The sequence below is a fragment of the Psittacula echo genome (assembly GCF_963264785.1).
Source record: "Psittacula echo genome assembly, chromosome: 2".
Classification (NCBI taxonomy): domain Eukaryota; kingdom Metazoa; phylum Chordata; class Aves; order Psittaciformes; family Psittacidae; genus Psittacula; species Psittacula echo.
The window spans coordinates 39,442,808-39,466,724 of NC_137737.1; the positions used below are offsets into that span (position 1 = coordinate 39,442,808).

At 37.5% G+C, this 23,917-nt stretch overlaps 1 protein-coding gene across 1 annotated transcript; it reads right to left on the bottom strand.

Annotated features, from left to right (window-relative positions):
• Positions 1 to 1,962: 1,962 nt before the first annotated feature.
• NSUN6 (NOP2/Sun RNA methyltransferase 6) lies at positions 1,963 to 23,046 on the bottom strand (the record flags this gene model as incomplete). The annotated part of the gene is made up of 12 exons (XM_080611731.1): positions 23,040 to 23,046; positions 20,262 to 20,356; positions 19,366 to 19,521; positions 17,916 to 17,995; positions 16,614 to 16,723; positions 14,045 to 14,198; positions 12,411 to 12,492; positions 11,314 to 11,433; positions 9,954 to 10,098; positions 7,432 to 7,580; positions 5,561 to 5,686; positions 1,963 to 2,175 (listed from the first exon to the last, which is right to left on the bottom strand). Exons 2-12 carry the CDS (start codon positions 20,334 to 20,336, stop codon positions 1,963 to 1,965), a joined length of 1,410 nt encoding a protein of 469 aa, XP_080467857.1. The 5' UTR covers positions 20,337 to 20,356; positions 23,040 to 23,046.
• Between the last annotated feature and the right edge of the window lie 871 nt (positions 23,047 to 23,917).

Genomic DNA, 23,917 nt, shown 5'->3' on the forward strand with positions numbered 1-23,917 from the left:
TATAAAATCAAGTAATACCACCTTCTTGAAAAGCCTGTTTATCATTCAAAACTGAAGAAATCTGGGCAGGTCTCAACAAGTCTTCCACTCACATTCAGCAATCTTAATTCTTTCAAATTCCGCATTGCAAAATCCTGCTACTGAAACTGGAGGCACAGTTCCTTACTTTACATGCATACACAAATTTCAGTAGATAGTCTATGTGTGCTGATCAATGTTTACAGAATTTACTTAGTCTGCAAAAAGAAAATGCTTTTTTACTAGCACTGAGGTAAAGATTTCAACATGCACTTACAATAAAAGTCTAATCCCTTTTGTTACCAAGTAATTATTTTAGCCATATTTAGACTAAAAATACTGTAATTTATAGTATGAGCTTTCATGATTCTGAACAGGATAGCTCACCTACTACTGATGAAATCAAAAGTACTTTAAATCTTCTTTAGACAACTGTGGTTAATGGCAAGGAGTGACCAACGAAAGTAGACAAGTACTAGACAGGAATTCCATCCTCCTATTCTGCTAGCATAAGCCTTACAGAGGATGTACTAGTCAACTGTGGCAGAAGGGACATTTATTTAAGAACAGTAGCAAACATATGGTATCAAAACATTTACAGCAAATATAAGTAAACAACCAAACTACTGAGAAACAGAATTGTATAAATTGTTTTGATTGTGAGCAAATGCAAAAGCACTTCTGACAGTATAAAGACAAATAAAAGAAGTATCACTCTTTTTAATGCAACCAAATAATTATATGTGAAAAACCAGATATTTTCCGGATAATGCTTTTAAAAACTGGAAATTGATGAGTAAGAGGAAAAACTAAACACACAGAGATGTCAGTTTATGGTTTTGAATTGTACTTACCTTTTCTCTCTGATTTCAGTGCTATTGTCAGTTCCAGCAGTACTAAGAAAAGAGAATACTGTTCAAACTGGAACTGAAGCAGAATTTTCAAGTACATCTAATCTAAAAAAATTAGATTACTAAATCTTTGATCAGTGTATTCAGGCAGTTCTCATTAGCATGCTTCCCCAGTTTCAATTTTCCTATGATTTTAGCTGGTGATGCTTTTTAACCAGTGAAGAGTCAATATTCTTAGTTGTTTGAAAGGTGATTTGCAACATTTCAGATGGTGTTATACATTGTTTTCTGTCTTTTGATATATTAATCACAACTGTAGCCCCTTCTGTTGCAAATGTTTGATTTTAAATTTGTCACGTGTCAGCCAGTCCAATAGGCTATTTCAGAACCAATACAGTTTATGCATGGGAAGTTTGATGTTGAAACAATATTTATTTACATTCCCAGAGTGAGATGGTTTAATATATTTATGCTGCTATAAAAGACATGCTACAAAGCCTAATCGTATTTTGTGTATATACTATGTGTACAGAGAATCTTGCTTGTATTAAAATAAAAGAGAAATGAGGTTCTAAGTATCAATTTATAAAACAGTTCTTTGTAAAATGTTAGTGTTTCGTGAAGAAACATTCATTTAATGAAACATTGCCTATTGGTAAACCTCCATAGAAACATCCCTTTCTAAGATTCACAATAATAGTTCCCATCTATTTTTTTTTATGTTTGCATTTCATAAAGTAGCTCACTTCCCCTACCAGAGAAACCCTTTCCTACACCGGCTGCACTGATAAGCTACTCGCATGGGGCAGACAGCAGTGTGAGTGAACATACTTGTCATTCATGCACTGACCTCCTGTAAATTCAAAAGCAAATGGAGACTTAAAAATGATGCTGCCCTTCCCCCAGACATGATTTTCTTTCTGCAACCTGTGGCTCTTTCCCAGCAGAACAGCTGGTAGATTTTATGGCTGCCATAGCAACCCTGCCGTCAGCACGTTGGCTTGGCAACGTTGCAGCAGTGAGAAACACACTTCATGTCTCAACTGTCCATAGACGCACAGAGGTATTTTTTTCAGGTGGCATTCTTAAATGCTTATTTACTGTTCGATTTAATAAACTTTGCAATAAAAAATCCTATACAGTCCTTATTTGCCAGTGAAATCAGATCATCTTCCCTGAAATCTTGCAAAGAATTCATATCCATTCCTTGCAGTGTCACAGCAGATGGATCAAATCTCTGCAGCAGTTTCAACTGATCAAGCGGCAGTCCAGCTCCCCTCATGCCTTCTCCTCCAATGTGAGGTTCCTTTTTAAGTAACAAAGAAGAGCAAGTTATTGCATCAGTAAAGTTCTTAACTGCCCTAAATGTATTCTGGTAAGTATGCAGAGCCTCTGTTCACATGGACAAGCTGGGTGTGTATCGTTCATACCAGAGGAGGATTTAGAAGTAATGTGCCCCTTCTTTTCTTGCCTTCAGCTGGCCAGTATGTATAAAAGCATGCATACATACAGGGTCCAAATTACTTTGAGGAGGTCGTGGTGCACCTTATTCACTTTAGTCCAGTAATTTAGCCCAGTAATTTAGCGCACTTACTGAGGACAGGTACACGGGTTTAAATCAATGCATTACTCAAAGGACAGAAACATCACAAGGAGGTTGTTATCACCAGACAATAAGGTCTAAAGGTTTTAGGTTACTCCTTTTAAATGATACAGAGATTCTGTGTACTGACTGATAGCTACACGTTAAGTCAAAAATAGTGAATCCTTAGCCAGTTACCAATGTACTCAGTAACAGTAGTAGAAATAACTGGATTATTCACATTAAAAATTCAACTGCAGACTGAAAGCCCCATACCGAAATACTTTGCCGCCTGAAGAGGTATTATTTATTTTGGAAGATGAAGCAGCAGAAAAATGTGAACTTCAGATTCTTTTCATGTAATTTAGACTAATGGGTAAATGGGACTACTGTTACATGGGTAGGTATATGAGGCAGAGAAAGACAAAGAAACAGCTTCACTATCTGAATTCAGGAGATGACATTTGGCATCAAAATCCTGGAGAGGAGAAGGGCTTAAAATCACTGCCCTTTTCTCAGTATTTCTTGTGAATAGCCTTGACTGCTTCTTGGTATAAATATACCAATTCCTGGAAAAACCTGATTCTTAAGTAAGTGGATTGTTCTTTCCATGCATTCAGTAAGAAAATACAACAAAATGTGCAAAAGCTGGCACTGCAATATCATAAATGTTTCCTTTGTAAATCTAGTGTAGTCTATCATGCAGCCTACCACAAAGCACTTTTTTTGAGCCATCACACTTTGCTAACACGAGCTCACCCAGTCAGCACATGATGCGAATTAGTTGCTTAACCACGTACTGTATGCTGTAAAGCTGGGTAGCCAAGCATTTGCAGCCTGATTCTTCCCTTCCTTTCCCTCAGCAGGATTTCAGTGTTTTCCAAGTAAGAGACAAAAAGAGGTATCCATTGCAAATTGAGGAAAAACAATATACAAAGGAAGACCAGGATAGCAACTCATAGTGGATGGAAAGATAGAAGTCTAGGGAAAATGGTACTACAAGCAACTTGCTCAAAGACAGACCAGTTTTCTCCTCTACCTCCTCTTTTTGCTTCCAGTTAATTTACTGCATTTAAGCTGATACACAGTATCTATCTCTTGTGTAAGCCTCTAAGAGGAAATAAGTAAGTCTGCACAAAGGATCAACTGCCATGCAGTAACCTCCACCTATGAGATCAACACCCAAGGCTCTATCTCCTGTTCTTTCCTTACCCAACATGATTCGAGGACCTGTTGCTAATTTGAGAAAATGGGAGACACTTAATTGGTTATATAAGGAGGCTTTCACTGAGAGACTAGAAGAATATGAGAAATACATAAAGGAACGTAACGTAAGTCAACCCTAGAGTGCAGTTCCTGTTCATTGGCAAAAATCACCTGACTTTACCAGGGAACTGGTTGTAAGATACTATAAACTTTCTGTGGGTAAACAATTCAGTATCATCTCATTTAAAATATACTATACACAAAGCTTAATTTTTACAGATAAGGCATTTGTATGTGAAAATTAGAGCTTTATTCAGGACTGATATTACTGGTGAGAGGAAGCTTATTAAGCAAGAAGTAATCTTGCATTTGAGTTAACAGGCCTTCTGTTTTGCTTTATTGATCTATCAAGGACAATTTTTATGCTGTTAGGTAAATGTATAATTTCAGTTGAAGCAGCTGGAACTAAAAAATTCCTAGTAAATAGATGGTGAGAAAGTGGGCAGAAAAAAAACCCTGACATACAAATTTTTAAGAAAAGCTTCAGTTCTGTTAAATCTTTACCAGCCTTCATACAATTTTTCATTGTACACCTGTTGTATGTATTTTTTAAATTTCAGATAAAAGATGCATCTAAACTTCTTAAGACAGATGCAAGTCATCACAGAATATATAAATTTCTCACAGTCTCCAGGGGACTGGAGCACCTCCCGTATGGAGACAGGCTGAGAAAGTTGGGGCTGGTCAGCCTGGAGAAGAGAAGGCTGCGTGGAAACCTCATAGCAGCCTTCCAGTATCTGAAGGGGGCTTACAAGGATGCTGGGGAGGGACTATTAATCAGGGACTGTAGTGACAGGACAAGGGGTAACGGGTTCAAACTGAAACAGGGGAAGTTTAGATTGGATATAAGGAAGAAATTCTTTACTGAGAGGGTGGCGAGGCACTGGAATGGGTTGCCCAGGGAGGTTGTGAATGCTCCATCCTTGGCGGTGTTCAAGGCCAGGTTGGACAGAGCCTTGGGTGACATGGTTTAGTGTGGGGTGTCCCTGCCCATGGCAGGGCGGTTGGAACTAGATGATCTTAAGGTCCATTCCAACCCTAACTATTCTATGATTCTATGAAATTAGCTAAACAGGTTAGACTTTTCCTCAAACTATGGTGATAAACAACTAACGCACCCAACTCACCACATCAACAAAGGGGAAGATTGATGCATATGGCCTGATGGTAAATTCTTTCAAGGTAGTAATAAAGGTAACATAATTTTTAATGTATTTAGTATAGATAAAAGATTCTACTATCTCCCTATATATTACCTCCTCCTAGACTTACTTATTAACGGTAGACAATAACTCCAAAAATGACAAGGTACATTCTTGGGACAGTGAGCCTGAAATAAATTTGTTCCCTCATTCCTTTACATAATGCAAAAATAGCTCCCATACATATTAAATCCTCCTTCCTCAAAACACAAGGTTCTTTCCATTTATCTCCCATCCTTCAGGCCAGTCTTCACTACTTCAGTGGCATTAATAAAAAATTTGTCACCTCTTCTGTGAATGTGCCAAAAAAGAGAACAAAATATATGCATTAAAGAACAACTGCAAGAGCACTTTTTACCCTGTCTGAACTCTCTCTTGTCTCTTTTGCGTTTTAAATGACTTGTACAAATCAAAACAACCATGGCACACAGTGGGAAACTACTTAACGATCCCTAAATGAAGCTAAATTAAACATGAAAATAGATTTGAAAGAGCCTCAGAAATGCTTGTGTTATTTCTATCCGCAGCAGTTAAAATTGTCTGCAGTGAAAAAGATTTATTGATAGTAAATATAGTGTGTATCTTCACAGTGCCAAAACAAGCTCACTGGATTGTGTGAAATACCCTGAAAATACTATTACCTGTGGCTGAAGCTGTAGGCATGGAAAAGTTTTCAGGGCCCATGCAACCTGCTCCTCATTTTCAGAGAGTGTAATTGTACATGTACTATATACTAAAACACCTCCTGGTTTCAGCAATTTCACTGCCTACAGGGAGAAATAAACAATAGTTCAGCTTATTGTTAAATGCAAAAACTGTCATATTAAGCAACACTAACCAAGAAACCATTAAGCTATAATATGAAAACTTAGCACTTAATTACACTCAAATCTTTCTATCTGAGATAGGCATTAGGATATTAATTCTTCTCAGGAAATGCGGTAAAGGATCCCAAGGATTACAAAGATTCTTCTTTCCAAATCAGCATTATAGCTCATGCAGTTTATTAATGTCATTGTGATGATTCATCTTGTAAGATTTGTTATTTGTACAGCTCTCCATATCCCAGACAAATTAGTTCTGTTTTCATCACCTGCTGCAAACCATGTATACACAGTATTTTTATCAGAAATATTAGATGTCAACTGTTTCCACATATTTGGCATGGAAGCTATAGATATGCTGCTTTTCAAGCTGTGCTTCTCTTTGAATACATATAATTCAGCTTTAGACAAGCTTCATGAAATCTTGTCTTTAAAAATTAGCCCAAGCACACCTCTACTAGCATGAAAAATACAGCCTCCTGGCTTTGTATTCCACCTCGTATCTCATACAGTACCTCACAGCACCACTGCACAGGAGTTCTATGCAGTGAACTTACAAGAGTCTGTGCTGCTGCAGACAGAAGACTTTAACCTGCTCCATGACTTCCTAGAAATTAAAAGTGATGAAACTGAACGAATGACAAAAAAAAAAAAAATCACAGAATACCACATTAGAAAAAACTTCAAATATAATCTGGTCCAACCTTTCCTGGCAAAGCATGACCTAGACTAGATGACCCAGCAGTCTGTCTAGCTGAATCTTTAAAGTCCAACACTAGGGAGTCCACCACTTGCCTGACAAGATTATTCCGATGGCTGATTGTGTTCAATCAGAATCTCCCCAGGAGTAACCTGTACCCAAAACCCTTCACTTTTTCCATGTTACTCCTTGTAAAAAGGGTATCTCCAACTCCTTTGTAGTCACCCTGTAAATTCCACAACATGGTGATAAGGTCTCCCCTGAGCTTCCTTTTCTCAAGGATGAAAAAACCCAGTTCTCTCAGACTTTCCTCATGGGGTAGCTTCCCAATCCTTTGATCACCTTTGCAGCCCTTCTTTGGATTCTTTCCAGCCTGTCCACATCTTTTTTGCATAGCAGGGACCAAAACTGAACACAGTATTCCAGGTGTGGCCTGACAAGTGCTGAGTAGAGTGGGACAATGATTTTATCTTTGCTGGTAATGCTCTTGTTGATATAACCCAGCATCTTGTTGGCTTTCTGTGCTGCAGCAGCACACTGTTCACTCATACTGAGCTTGGTGTCCACCAAGACCCCTAGGTCCCTTTTTCTACAGAGCTGCTCCCAGCCAGGCAGATCCCAGCTCTTGGACTGTGTTTTCCTAGGTGCAAGACCTTATACTTGTCCTTGCTAACATCGTAAGTTTCTTGTTAACTCACTCTTCCAGCCTATCCACGTCATCCTGCACAGTGACTCTCCCTTCTGAAATGCCCACTTCCCCATGAATACAAAGGTTTTTATTTACTATAACTTACATATACCTTTCCCATGCTCCAATGAATTGATTTCACCTAGCAGATATGGTGGAGCTGAGAGGTTAACTGGATCCTAATACTTCTTAACTGTTGAAAAGGCAGGGAAAATGAGGTACCATTTTTCAGTATGAAGCTTTAAGCTGCAAAAGTATTTATGGTCAATTTAGCTTATCTACTCAATGATTAATACATACCACTGTGAAAAGCTTGCGCTGTAGTGGTTTGTAAGAGGTCACTTCCTTTAAAGTCGAGGTATAAGCCATGTTTGGTCTCTGCCCCATCCCACTACATGGAGCATCAAGGAGAATTCTGTCAAATGACTCTGGTAAGAATGGAGGTCCTTCTGTAAAAAGCAGTAATGTGAAATGTGGCTGTTTTTTACTTAGAGTCTTCACCATAGATAAGGAAAAGCTGTTACTGTATGTATAGAACATTTATGCTATAGATGATAGTGTCTCTCCGCTGGACAGAAGTCTCAGCATTGCCTGTGGTAGATTTCATCTTCCAGAAAACCAAAAAGTGTTAGTTTTGTGAGCTCAAACAATACATGATCCCTTTAGGCAATAAGATTTTTTTAACCTTAACTTAATAATTCAAAAGTAAAATGTAAAAATTAAATATGACTGGTCAGAGGTGCTGGATACAGATTTGTACGTATAGGCTACAGTGAACCACCATCAGCTCATAACTGAACCAAGTGTGCAAATCTTCACTCAGACAAGCCTGCAATTAAGGCAGCCAATAATAACAAGAATAAGAATAATACTGTCGATATAATAACTATTTCTTGCAATGCATGTATTTCTGTAGAAATAGAGCACTTCAAAATAACATGAAATATTACATGTTCTAATGTGTGACATGGACTGTCCCCACAGCAGAACAATTCAGTAAACAAGGACTGTGAAGACAAGAACAATTTTTTAATATCACCTGGATAGATAACGGAATATGTAACTTCTGTTTGCAAAGCCTATCCTTTCATCTGAATCCCACTGACTCAACAGCCCAAAAGTTTCTATCACCTTAGGGCTAGAGAGACGCTTCAGCTCAGCATCACCAAAACAAAAATAGCTCCATACGTGTATCTGTGAGTATCTAATGAGGAAGAGAGACATACATATATGCTTTACCTCCCTTCTTCCTTCTGTTCCTCAAATATTTAAGCTAGGTTACAAGTGAAAACAAGTGAGTGACTTCACACTACTGCTACCTAGCTTGTTCTAGCACTACAAAATGAGTCTATCTATCTACGTCTGATCCATTACTAAAATGTTCAAAATATGCCATGTCTTACTTGCAGGGATGCACAGAAAAGCCTTCATAATCTCTCAGTAATACAGCTAGCTCTTGTTCTTCTATGTAAGTGTGTCCTGGTTCAGCAGTAGCAGTCATTTTTTTTCTCCTCTTTAGTAGCTGGTGCAGCGCTATGTTTTTGACTTTCAGCCTGGGGATAATACTGATAACACCAATGTTTTCAGTTGCTGGTCAGAATATTTACTCTGACCGAGGACTTTGTGAGTCTCATGCTCTGCCAGGGAGGAGGGGAAGCTGGGAGGAAGCTTGGGACACCTGACCCAAACTAGCCAAAGAGGTATTCCATACCACAGCACATCATGCCCGGGAGGTAACTGGGAGTTGCCCAGAAGGGCTAGAGCACTGCTGGGTGGGGGCGAGGTACTGGTTGATGCGCAGTTGTATTCTCTTCCCTTGTTGTTTCCTTTATCATTATTATTATTGGTGGTAGCAGCAACGGTTTGTGTTATACCTTAGTTACTAAACTGTTCTTATCTCAACCTGTGGGAGTTACATTCTTTCAATTCTCCTCCCTGTCCCTCCAGGAGCCAGGGGAGGAAAGGTGTGTGTGTGGGGGGGAAGTAGACTGCGTGGTTCTAATTTATGGCCTGGGTTTAAACCATGACAAAGTGCTACATACCACCTACAATATTTTATGTTCATAGAAAGACTTTTAAGCAAGTACCTTTATTCCTCCAAAGCAGAAGTAACAGTAAGGCACAGAGACAGTGAAGGTGAATTATGCAACCTGATTCCTATTTAGGCTAACCGGTAACTGGGATAATATACAGTGAGAAAGAACAGCAGACTTTGCACAACAAACTAAAAATAATCAAGACAGAAGATACCATTTAAATCATTCCATCATGGGAACAGAACCAGTATCATAAATACAGCACTTCAGAAAAGCAAATTAAATGAACTTAAAATAATACACTGTGCTTCTATAGAATTTTCCCTTGAACAGCTGAACAAACATCAATGAACTAAACCTTGCAGCACTCCTGGGAATTAGGTATTAATAACCCGTTTTACAAATGAGGATTCTAAGGCAGAAAGCCAAGCAATTCTGCAAAATATTTTTTTCTCTCAGACTAAGTCAGTCATCTCAGAGCATGGGGTTAAACATTACCATGAAAGAAGGTTTAAAGCTTCTTCAGTCTTTGCTATTATCTGAGAAAGAAATGCACTTCCTTTTGAGCATATTAGGTTGTGATAAGGACAGACAGTTTAAGGTTTGTATTTGCTTCATGGGGAAGCTGATCATCACAAAAGACTAGAAAATAAATGAATTCACAGTGCTAAAGCAACTTAGGTATCTGCCAAGATTTTAAGAGCTTGTAGACCTGTGGCAGTTTTAATGCTATTGGTGCAAAACCCTACTATTTTCTTCGAAAAGCTACTACCTGAGTTACTTTACCTTGTTCATCCTCTCTCTTCTCAACTGAAAGTGCCTTTGTTCCATCATAGCAAAAAGCCTTAATGCAATTCAACTGCAGCAATTCAGCATTCTGCTTAATTTTTTTGACCTTGTTCGCTATCTTGTCCATGGCTATTACTTCACCCTGAAAAAAACAGATGAATTCTTCATCAAATGCATAGGGATTAAATGGATGTGAAGTTCCTGATTTCCTCCCCCTGCCATGAGCCGTGTAACGAATGAAGCTTAGTTTTCCCTACAGAATTTTGTTATTCTTAAATCCACACTCCCATAGTCCTTGTTCACCCATATTTTCCATGATACCCTCATCAGGCTAGATACTAGTCTGAAGCTGGGTGCATTCTGACTAGCACTAGATGCTTGGCATAGTCACTCCCCAAGGGACCCTATATTGTGACTAATGGCAAGTGGTTTTTTTTGCTTGATTCTTTTTGTTTCTTTTGTACTGTTTTGCTGGGAAATAGGTTAAAATGTAATCATTTAAAAGGGCATAGAAGTCTCAAATGCACAGTAAAATAGGTCAACAGATTTGAAATCTGCATGGAGATGGTAGGAAACATGATTACATCCAGTTCACTCATGAGGCCCACATCCATGCCTCTGGCTTGCTCAGGCTCAATATACTGTTAGATTTGCAGTAGTTGTCACTCAAGTTACTTTGGGAAATACAGTAAATACTAGAACGAATTTTAGATGTGGGGGGAGAGGAATCACAATTACGCATTATTCATTTTACGTAAGAGTAAGATTTCTCTTTTCCTCTCCCAAGATAAATCAAAACAGACACACACCACTACCTGTAAGCACAAAGTAAAAAGTAGCATCAGTAAAATCCAGAACAGAAATACCATCTTCAAGAAAACCCCAAAGGCCAAAATCTTCCACTAGACTGGCTATAGCAAATAGAATCTGCTGAGAAAACATGACAACCTTCTTCTATTTGGTGATGGCTCTCTAGAGGCTTATGGAAGGGTAACAAAACTAAGATAGACAGTGTAATAACTTTTATTTTAGTTATTAAGCTGTTCTTAACCCATGGGCCTTTACTTTTTTTTCCAACTCTCTTCCCCACCCCACTGGGGAGATGGAGAGGAGTGAGCAAGAGGGTGTGTAGTACTTAGCTGCCAGATGGGTTTAAACCATGTGCTGCTGCTTCTCACCTATCACTGTTCAACCTATTGTGCATTCACACTAACAAAAACGCTTCAAAGTTAGATCTGTTGCTAAAAGAGTAAATTTGTTACACATGCACTGTACTGTGGATATAAAGAGATAACTCCTTCTCCTGAGAAACTCTCAGAAGAAAAGAACAAACTGGAAGACAAGAGTCTTCTCTTACCTGATCATGCATTAATGCTGCAAGATGAGTTGTTTTTCCTCCAGGTGCAGCACACATATCCAAAATTCTCTCTCCTGGCTGAGGGTTTAAAATATGGCTCACAACCACAGAAGGCAAGTTCTGTCAAAAAAACCCCAAAACAACAAATAAGGGAGAATTCAAACCTTATGTCCTGTATCAAGTCTTGTATTAAGGAATGACAGACTTGTTGAAACAAAAATTCATTCAGCAGTGAAGATACTATGCTGTCATAAGCTATGATATTGCTGTCAGATCCCTAGAGAAAATGAACTATTGCAATTACATAAAAGAGACACAGTATGGGTCAGAAATTTCCAATGCCTCTTTTTTTATTTAAAGCTTTATATGAAGATCTATGACTGAAGTTTAAGGGTTCATGACTATGGAGACTACAGTTCTAAAAGTCAAAATAAAATAAGCTGATACTATCACAGACACTGAGCAGCTCTGTATATTACAATTATTTTACATTGATGTTTACTGGAACATTTACTATATGAATATACTGGTGTAGTATAGTAACAAGCAGTAAGATCAATAGGCAGGAGTTTAAGCTTGCTGAATTAAGGTACCAAGAAGCTGAACTGCGCTATTAATGGTATAAACATAACAGATGAATTGAAGAGAAATAATATGCAGTAACTGTTCACAGTACTGCATCTTACACAAATAGCAATATCTGAAAGATTCTCCTCTAACTTGGTTCAACACAGAGATATAAAAACTTTTTAAAGTTGTCTTTACTATGTGCTGTCTTTGGTTAGCACAGTTTCAAGTTCCATGCCACAGTGTTCAAAAAAATTCACAATAATTCACCTCACACATGGTAACTGAAAGTTACTAAAAGTATCTATGCAAAAAGAATTTTAAGTTTTTAAGTGAGTATTTAAGTCACTTTGAAGTCCCTTACTATATCTCAGATGCAGTATGTTTAAACATGCAGATACTGACTTCATTCTAAATGCTTTGTTTTCTTTAAATCCAGAGAGTGAATTAGGTGTCACATTTATAAAGTACTTAGAGAATATTCATCATTCTGCAAATAGTATAGACTTTACTTTTTGTAATAAACATACCTGTAAAAACAATTGACTAGGGAGCACATTGTCAAAAGAAGGACTAAGGTAGACTGGCTCTATCATTCTTATGCCCAGCCCACTGAAAAACATGCAAAAAAAAAAATCAACTACTCTGATTTATTATTTATAGTAGTATTCAAATAAAATCATTATGCTTACAAATAGAAACTTGGAACAATAATCTCACAAAAATGAAAACATATATAAATCAACTAAGAAAAATTGCATCATTAATTTGGGTAAACCAGAACAAAAAAAGGTACTATGCTATAAATTGGAAATAGCTGTAAAGGCAAATTTTTACTTTTTGTACACAAGACAAACTGAGATCTAATCCAAGCCTTGATAATGTAAAGAAATGCATTAAACCAGACTGTGTTAATTTCAAGCCATAACTGCTTTTGGCTAGCCATGTATGCACTAGGGAACTGGTATATGATTTCCCATTTAGGTCTTCCTCCATTTTCCTAGATTGGTCTGAGATTTCAGATTTCAATAACTAAAGAAATGCTATTTCAAAAGCCTTACAGGAATATTGATTTGCCTGCAACACAAAAGTTTGAACTTAGAAGCAAACTAGGAATTTTAAATATGGCTGAAGTTCTGACAGAGATTTCATTAAGACAAAAAGAAAATGGCCAACAAGATAAACAAGGAGAAAGCAAACTTGCAGACACCAGATCTTGTGTTACATGCTGCCACTCCCTGTCATCAACTCAACAGGTATATCCTACCACTACTTCTACTATATTTGAGCTCTAATGTTATCAGAAATACTCTGACAGTGTAATTTCTATTTTTTTTTTTTTTTAACTAGACCATTTGTAGTTTGTTCTCAGGGTGTGAAGTCTTGGTCATTAATTTAATGTCCATGCTCTTCTACCCTGCTTTTTATACGTATTTTAGTATAGCACACCTTAGTATTTTAGATGACAGAAGAGAACAAACAATATGCTTTGGCAACAAAAGAGAAAAGCAAGTAATCTTGAAATAGGCAACTACCTTGGCAAATGTTTGTTTGTTGGTTTGGGTTTTTTTTTAAGATATCTGACCTTATGTTCTGTCCCCTGCTCCACCTAAAAAAGCCTTTACAAATATTTTTAGGAGATGGGAGAAAATGGCAAGGCTGCACTTCTGTTCCTTCCAAATAGGAAATTGTTCTGTAGATACAGAACAACTTCCTGAAATGCAATTTTTCCATAGTGAGAATGTTTGTCACTTCTGTTTGTTCTACATTATTGAAGTCATATCCTACATAAATTCTGAACAGGCTCTCATTTCTCTTCTCCTGCCCCTCAAGTAAACTGGTATCCGGTACTACCCTGAAACGAAATGTTGAGTCTTCTAATACTTTAGTACTTTTCAGTACTTTTGTAGTACTTTAATCAGAATTGCCATCACACTACTGCTTCCTTATTTGTGAAGTTACAGAAGACAGCAGGAGGCACAATTCTATTATATTCCCAGAAACTAACACTTCCTAAAAAATACTGGAAATCCCAAGATGTAACACAGGTCTCAGTGAAAGCCACCTTGTGTTTTATGTAGGGTACCGAGCATTTCAAAATGTCTTCCTATCTTCCTTTCCTTTGCAAAGCTATAGGTGTAGATTGCAGTTACTACGGACTTACTTTAATGGGCCCTTTGAACTAAAGATTTCACTGCGACTCAGTTCGGAAATCCCATTTCCAAGGAAAACTTTGACTCCTTCAAATTCTTTGGCTCCTTTTTTACATTTCCCTTCAATATCTGAATACACAGAGACCAGATCTCCAGCTTTCAGAACTGCACAAAGAACAGAAATTTTGAAATTAATATTACACTTGACAAGACAGTAGTGACCAAATAATTCAGGTTTTTCAGTAGAATATGTACTTCAACTCCTACATCATAGCAAACTTCAAACTTTCTTAATGTGATCAAACAAAAAGATTAACTGATATTAAGACTTGAAAGGGTACATGGTGAACAATGGCTACTAAATGACCAGAGCTATTGAGAGATACAAGGTTACAAATCAGACCATGTGTCTTGTTCTTAAAGAGGCCAGACAAATCTTCAGGGGGGTTTTATCACTGCATGGTCACTTGTAAGTTCTAAGCACGCTCTTCAGGATTCAGTCCTCTGTGTATGCTCCAAGCCTGCAAGCATCAAATACACTTACTGTACAAAGGCAGTAATACTAAATTTGTCCAATGATCTCTCAATAGCTAGGTACAACATAGCTATAGCTGCTTTTTCTGCAACTACTGCTTTGATACAAATGATTATATATTCTTGTTGAAATAATTTTTCTGGTGTTGCTCTCTTCACTTTAAGGCAACTGCTGTTCTCAATAATCCTCTAAAAGAGTTTCACATCTGGAATTAAATCCTTCAGAACAGTAAGGTATGTAAATATACACCAAATTTTAAAAGTTGCCTAGGGACTTTAAACAATCTTTCTGAGCTAGAACAAAAATTGATGGAAAAGAAAGATGGTTTTAGGTGATTTTTTTATAATATAAGCAAGCTCTATGCACTGACTGGCTGAAAAAATAAGCTTAAAAATAAAGGTCTCCACTGTCAGCAATAAACAATTTTTAAAAATTACATTTCTGACGTATCAGACTAGCTGAAGTAACAAGAAGGTATGACAAGTAAGACTGATAGCAGTTCAGCTCCCCAACAACTCTTTGAATTGTACAACAGCGTACTGTTATTGTCTGCTTAAACTTCACTGAACAAAACTTCTAGCAATTTAACTCTCCCATCAAGCACTTTTACCAGGGATTTTTTGCAGCATTCAAGCACAAAGGATTTTATTTCACTCTCTGCTGACAATCGTGTTTTTGAAATGCATTAATATCGTGTATGGTTCTTAAGCTTTTTGTAGCTTATATTGGCATTCTATAAACATAAAGCTTAGAGTCTGATTAGTTAAATTAAACTCAAAGCCCTCTGATAATTAGTTTACCGTCATTTGGGTTTCAAGTTCAGTGATTAAGTATGTGTTCTTGCTGTACTCGTTTTTCCCTATTTAGACCATCTGTGCTTAATACAGCCTTATTATATTTGGTCTTGAATATGTAGGATGCCCTTTTATTTTATTTTCCTATCTGCAATTCCCCTGAAGTGTTCCTAAAGTTTTATAGTATTTTTTATTTTCTTTGAATTGATGTTGCATGCGTAATTACATACAGCAATTATGATAAATCACTCAAACGGGGATTTGAATATTTATGAGGTTGTCTAAATAAGCAGTTTCAGCAACTGCCATGGCAATATACTTATTCCATTATCATTTCCTAGAATGAAAAACATCCCTGTTCAGTGAATTGGACTTAAGCACATGCTTAAAACTTCTTGAAGGTTTTTTCCTAAAAGGGAATGAAGATAAGCAGCTAGATAAATGCTTTCCTGACTCACTTTGTTTAATAATAAGAACCATGATGACTAGTAGATCTCATCAAAATGGAATAATGAGGTGAATCATCCAAAATTATACTGATTTCACATAAAGTTAATCTGACCTTTAAATAAAAAAGAAATAAGCTGCTGAACACCAAGCATGCATATGTAGATTTTTTATATTGGCCCATCAGGCATTGAAACAAAAATTTCCATTTCTTAAGAATCTGCCATTAAAATTGAAAATTTTTCTCATCAATAAAAAAAGAAACTTTTTATTAGATCTCTCACACATAAACAACAGCAAATGAATTGCCAATGGATTAAAAAAAAAATCTATTTTTTTAGATCTGTAACTTAGAATCTGAGAGGATCATGAAGGCAAGTGTCTTTGTGACTGAATTAAAAAAATAATATATCTGGAAGTAGTATCTATGAAATAATCAACATACATCAATTTATCATCCAGATGTATCTGTTGTGGCATTCCTTTCATTCCTCTTTTCTTTTTTACAAGACTGGAAAATGGCAAAATTCTGTGGGTTTATTCTACTGAGCATTCACATTAAAAGTTACAGAGTTCAGCAGTACAAAAAATCTCATGTTTTACTTTCAACATGTTCTTTAAAATTATTTTCAAATGAAAACAACTGAAATCCTTGACAACTAAGGCTTCCACTAGGAATTCCATGTTGAAAAAGCAACTGTGAATAGGAAGAAAAATGTCACTATTTATTGGAAATTGTCATCAAGCAGTGACATTTTTTCTGTCCTCTTTACAACTTCAATGGGTGTCTTATAGAATTCTTACATCTTGAGGTAGATATGATTCCAGGGACATAAACATGTGCTCCTCGAAGTACTGCATATCCACACTGGGCTCCAACAATGACTTCAGATGCATGTTTTTTTAAATCTCGCCTAAAAATACAAAATGCAGTTCAGTTTAAATAAAGAAAAAAAAAAAAAAAAAGAGAAAGCATACTTGAAAAAAAATACCCTGCAAGTAAAATCTAGTTTATAAATACTGGTTTTGTCACAGTATAATAGAAATAATAGTTAACTATCCTGTATTACATTGAAAAGAATTATTTTAGTCCCAGAGAAATCAAAGGAAGGAGCCAAGAAGGAAACCAATCCTCAAAATAAAACATATTCTGGTACATTCTGCCACTATTATGAACCTGACACTAGAATACAAATAAATTATACCGAGATGGAGAAATAATCCTCTATCCCTTCAACGACCTGATGATTGTAAAGTGAACTTTTTGTGTTTAATGACTGCTAAATGTTTCTATAGTAAATGTGTAGCCAAGTGCAAGGAACTCCACCAGTAAGAACTGTGAATAAGATACTTACTCAAATTTATTGAAATGTGAACGTATTTGAATATAAATAAAACAGAATGTTCAGAGAAAGACGCTACAAAAGAGAATTAAATTGACAAAGAACAAATAAAAGAATTAAATGCTATTTTAGAGCCTACAGCATTTACAAACTGTTATGAAACTCTACCTAATCATGATATAAACTGAATCTTAAGCACGTTAGTCTTCATTATGAAAATACTTTAAATAAAAGGCCCATCAATGAATTCAACAAAACAGTCAAGAAACTCCATAGGGGCAGACCCAAATGCATCACAGGAAATACCCAAACATATCTTAAGAATGAAGAACAGATAGTCACTTTATAGGAGATAAAACTGACTGATGAATCCTTTCAAATTAATGACACAGTCTCCCTAAATTCTGCTCTGGACTTGATTCTTGTGGAAGAAAACCCTGGTTGTATGTAGCTGTAGTTCATATTCCACTGCAAAAGTTTAGCTCTTCTGTCTGCCACCTAGCTGGCTTTCCAGATAGGATTTACTTAATGTTACGTTTTCCATATAGAAGCTCTCATCAATAAGGAGAGAACTCTCTCTATGTTTTCTTACATATTTTAAGAACTCAAACTCTCACCTGGTTAGGGTATGGACTGTCCATTAGGTCTTATATAAACAAACTTGTGTTTCATTTACAGTGAATTAGTTATCATAACTGTTTAACAAGAAATCTGTAAGTGAAATATAAGTTATGACAAGCCAAAAGACTGGAAAATTTCAAACCTGGGTCCAATGACAGGAATTAATAAGATGTCCTGGAGTTTCGGGTGCTCAAGAACTGGAACACATAGTCCTTTAAATTGCTGTTTCATTAAAAAACATAATTATTAAGCAACACTAAAAAATCTAATACTTAAGTACTTAATTAGACTGAAAACTATTTTTCCATTCAAATTTATAGTTGCAGCGTACAAAAAAATCCCCCCAAAGTAATGAAACAGTTAAAGAGAGGCTGGCTAATAGTGTGTAAGGAGACACTCCATGTTAAAAATACTGGTGTAAAAGACATTTAATATATTTAGTAAATTGAGAAATAACAAGGCCACAAAGCGATTCACTGAGAAATTACTTTAGGGAGTGGGACAGTGTTCTGACACTTATAACACTATCACTTTAAAAAGATGATGTCTTCTTGCCTGAGCCTTCCAAAATATAAACTCAAAGCATGCAAAACTATAAATTAATTTGTATCGTATAAGTATTTTCTCTTAAGAAAACAATCCATGACCATACTTTCGTTAAAAACTTATGTGGCTTCCTTTTCTAATATAACAATATTTCAAAATAAAAAGTTTGTAAAAACCCAGCCTTAATTATGTTTGCAGAAAAGCATTTTCCCTTGAAGCAAATATCATACTGCAATACCCATTTTCAGACTTCTACAATCAAGCTAAAATTAGCATAACTCATTACCATTCCAGCCAGCAGAATACTGTCAACTGCCTCTGCATCACAGAAATGTCTTGGCTCCTGTCATGCAGTAACTCCCTGTACTCCCACTAATATTAATAATTTACTTAAAGAAGAACTGGATCTTTTTCGACAGAGTGAAGATACAGGATACAGTTTCAAAATAACCTACTTCTTAAGCATAATGGCTTACATATTATCAGATAAAAAAATGTTTAAGGTAAGTAAAAATCCAGGAAATCATATAAAGATTAAAAACAGGTTAAAAAATAGAAAATACAGCTGCAAGGCATCACTCTGGCTTCAGTTTCTAAAACATACAGATTTTCTTTCCTGAACAGTTTGTGCAATTAGACATACAGCCATTCTCCTTTAATCTTAAAGTGTTCTAAACATGCTGAACACTGCATACTGAACTTCAGTTTCTATCTCTTTGTACCATCTTATCTAAACTCATAATGCCTTTACGGTATTTACTACAGTAGTACCTCAATCCTATCTAAGGTTTGGATCTGCCATATGAAAAAGATTTGGTTGTCCTTTTCCCTCTGTTATTGCTTTTCTTGAATGTATTAGATGAGGATACTGCACGATAATAAATTTAACATTTAATGCTGACAGGAAGTCAATATGATTGCATAATGTTAATACTAGTGGACGTATATTAAGTTAAGGAATAGTTTCCAGTAATGAAAAGCTCTCAGAATCAGGCAAAAGATTAAATACCCTGTTATTTTTGCTGTAACAAAGAAATTCCACAAACCTTCTGGATCTCTTCAAACAGCAATTTTTTCACATGTTTCACTGAGGCCAAGTGGGTATTAACTCTAACAGCTGAGAAAGCCGGTGGATGAGATAGATGACTTAAGAGAGATTGGTATTTACTCTCTGCCTCCTGTGTACCTAAAGCAGTGATAAGCTGAAAGCAAAAGAAGAGGTTTTGTATTAAAGAGATTCACACAGCAGCCTTTTGCTCAGTGCAAAAAAAAAAAAGAAAACAACCCAACAATTGAATAAACATTCTGCAGAAATGGAGAAATATGGTTGTCTGGTATGCAATAGTGAGGAATGTCTATGTCTAGAGGCCTAATTCCAAAAACCTCATAAACTTCTTGAGAAGGTCTTGCTGGAAAAACAGTAGCATTAGCAAGATCACTGTAAACAGGCTGCAGCAAGTACCAAAAGTAACTGCCCGCTCTGTGATACTGTACTGTCTTAGCAAGATGGAAGAGTAGATTCAAAACTGTGATTAGTAACTATTACCCAAATATATAAAACTGTCATCTTTGCATTCTCTGACATTAGGAATTCATAGACTGCCTACAGTATTTTTGGTTCTACACTACAGCAAGAGAGTATTTCCTGTCAACATTATGTGATTAATAAGTGGTTAATTTTCTGTGATACTTCTTCAGTGAGGTCCAAACCTGAAGTCTCAGATTTATGCTAAATTGAGCTTAAACATTTTTATATTACTTTGAGCCAACAGGCATAAAGAATAATTCTGTATTTTAAAGAGAACTGTATATAAAAATCTGTGTCTAATGTGGAGATGATACTTTATTTATGGCATTGAAGTCACACAACATATTAAATCAAAGGAATGTTAACAGTGCTCAGTTAGTGAATATTTATTGATGTAATATCTATTTCACATACCTCGTTGTTTCTGAACACTTTGGTAAGATACTCTTCAACTTCACAATGGAAAAAGATTTTGGGGAAAAAAGACATCTTCCTTTTGTTTTTAAAATCTGCTGGTAAAAAAATGAAATAAGCAAAATATTTGCTTAGCGGTTTTTATCACATTCTATAGTTTTGTAAGTGTAACATAAAATTACAAACTAAGCTGCAGTTTCTGATACTTCTGGTTTAATAATGCAATTTTACTGTTCTCAAAAATCCAAATACTGCTCAGGATATGACCGTAACACTACTGTTAACTGCATTTCAGAATATGTTCATTAACATGTTTAGCACTTGCTATCACCTTATAATGAGGCTACCGGTTTCCTTGCTGTCACACCTTTCCCAGCCATACCTTCCCAGACTAGTCTATCAGTGTTTAAAATGTGAAGAAAGCATCGCAATCTCCAAATCCTGTCCTGTTAAATCTCCCTTCAATATCCTTATCCTTGGGGAGAACTTACTGTTTAGTCCTAGAATTAATTCACAAAGGCTCCTCACAGAATTTAGCTTTGACTCTTCTAAGTCACTTCTTTGAAATTCTTACTCTATTACATCATCATATTTGTTCATTTTTACAGATAATCTAATTTTTCACTGTCAGATTTCTTTTTCTCAAGCTTAACTTCTTAGATTTCTTCCATAGTTAAAATTTCCCAAACCTCATAATGAAGGGACTGTGGACAATTATTTTTTATTCCATACATACTTAAAAAAATAAAGAAAGACTATTAGTAAGTTTTGTCTTGAATCTGTGTTTAATTCACAGTCAGCACAGTGAAGCATTAATGCAACAGACACTCTGCTCATCCTCACTGAAAATTTTTAAGCTGTCTGGTGAAAGATTACATGGTTAAAAGGTACAGGAATTTTCCACATGTTGTTTTAATTCCTTCTGCAAAGCCCAGCTAAAAAGTCCCTATGGTAGTTCAGCCCTGACTAAGCTTTTATTCTTTCTAATTATTCTCTGGGGTTTTTTTCTGTAGGCAATAAAATAGTTATCTTTCCAAGTTGTATCTGCCCACCCCTATATTGCCTGTATATTGAAAAACTATATATACTTCAGTCTCAAATAAGATTTACTAAAAAAATAATAGTTTGTTCACACCAACATAAGTGGAGGGAAAGTGAGAATCCCCCCTGTCACTGAGGTTTACTATATTCATAAGAAGGATAAATCAGAAACTTTGGTATTCATTCTATTTGAATAAGAGGCTATCTGTCACTTTCATTGTAAAATTTTCCCCCCCCAGAATTTTTTTTTTTGATATTTCAGATCCTGTTGAAGTTTTAATGCTAGAAGAATGTTATCTTTTTATCTTTAGACTTAACTTCTGAGCTCAGACAAAGGCAACTTTCAGTTTTATGGGTAGGAGTTTCAAGCTTGATTCCCAAGATTAGCAGCCTTTGAAAGAAAGAAACTGTAATGGAATGAATGAATTGTGAACCCTAACAGTGACTTTGGTATTAACATTATGAGGTATATTTTTAGGAAGTTAAATAGGTATTTTATGATGACCACAGAATCCCCCAAAGTGATTGAGCAGCTCTCACAATTCCAATTACTTCTTCATGGAAAACCAACCACTGACCTGACAGTACATTGGCAACAGGACTTCTTTCTACCCAGTTTTAAAATGTGACAGAGTGCAGCTATGAAACATGAGCCAGCAGGCGGTCAGAAACAAAAGCTCTTGGTCAAAACCACTGTTCACAAAGGACAGAACTGCAATGAAGTTCTCTAAATGTGTTATAAAAGGGCAGCTAGCCCCATGATACAAATTAACGAGACAACTATGTCAACAAATAATGCAGAATCTCTATCGCTTGAAATTTCATGCCAAAATAGGAAAGCTATAATGTATTAGAAACCACTATCCTTCTAAACAGGATGGCAACTATATTAGAATACCTGAAATGTAATGAGAGCCAACAGAAAAACAATAATAAAACCAAGGAGATTTCACTTCTCCCTATATAGATGGGGTAGACATCACACATAAGCATGATGCTTTTAATCACAGTTAATGAACACTTTTGAAGAAAAGCTGATGAGGGAGACTGTCTAGTGTCTTTTCAAATACGAGAGTTGGACTTCAAACAGAACTAGCAGGAGGCAGCTTCAAAACCTGCACCACCTTGTTTGTTTTCTTTTCTAGACCTGCTGTGCTGTACACCCTGCCCCAGGAAAGGCTTTTGACAGACTTCAGAAGAGAGCCCCTGAAGGAGCATCACTCCCTGTTCACCATCTCCGTAGAGACTCCCTTGTGCCCCTGTTGAGAGCTGCTGCGGCGGACGCGGTGCTGGAGCAGGGCCTTGATCCAACTACATGCATAAGCACTGCAAGCTGTCAAACGCTGCCAGCACCCAGCTATACAGAGCAAGATTTAACTTTCAAACTTCCTCCTTTCCCCACTCCTTCCCACACGAGGAAGAAGTTGGTTCGTTGCTGTGGGAAGCGGAATCTGGGGCTCTCTCCATTCCCCACCTCCCCGTTTCTGAATACACCTCGGGGCGGGGTTGCGGGGAGGTATTGCGCGGCACCTCAACCCAGGCTGCGCCGGGAAGCGGCGCAGCTCAACGGGACGTTCCTTCACTGCCCCCTCAGCCCCGGCAGACACCGAGGGAGTCACAGACCTGGCCTCCTGCCGGGACGTTAAAAGAACGGAGCACGCTGAGGTCGCGCTTGGCTGCGTCCCGCCCTCCTGCGGCGGCGCGCTGACCCCCGCACCCCGCCAGTCCCACACCTACCGCCGCACACCGCGCCGATCCCGCCTCGTCCGGCGCAGCGGCAGGAAGTTCCGCCTCTGCCGCTGCAGGGTTTGCTCGAAGGTCGACAGGGTGTTGCTGGCTTGGCTGTTACTATGGCCCCAGACATGCCTCAGAGGGGCGGGAGTACTCCAGGGCACGGGGCCGACAGGGCCTGCCTGATACCTGGCTGGGGTAAGCAGCGCCCTCACCGCTCCTGCCGCCGGAGGAGCTTGCCCTGCGGGCAGATCCCGCTTTACCGCGGCGCCGCGGGCTGGGTCGTTGCAATGTCTTCCTCCCTCTCTGGGGTATCGAGCTGTGTGTTCAGCTGCCCGCATCGCAGACGGCAGGTACCCGCGGCGGAGCGGCGTGTTCCCGCCTTAGGGGGCAGCAGCGAGCTTGCGACGCTGCAGTAGTTCCGATCCCAAGTTCAATGTACAGTTGTGGTTCATAAGGAAACTCTTGACAAAGCGTTCCTGACGGAGTTTTGGGGTTTGTTTAATTTTGGGGGTTTGTTTTCGCCTTTGGTTTTTTTGTGTCCTGGTTTTGGCTGGGATAGAGTTAATTTCCTCCCCAAGAGTTGGTGCAGTGTTGCGTTTTGGCTTCGGTCTGAGAACAATGCAGCTAACACACTGATGTGGCTAAGTAGTGCTTACCCTAATCATGGACTTTTCAGTCCCTCATGTTCTGTCAGTAAGGAGGGGCACACGAAACTGGAAGGAAGCAGAGACAGGACACCTGACCCAAATTAGTCAAAAGGGTATTCGCTACCGTGCCCAGTACATAAACGGGGAATTCACCCGAAAGGCCAGAGTCGGTCGGTGGATGGTGAGCAACTGTGTTGTGCATCACTTGTGTTTGTTGTTGGGTTGTTTTTTCCT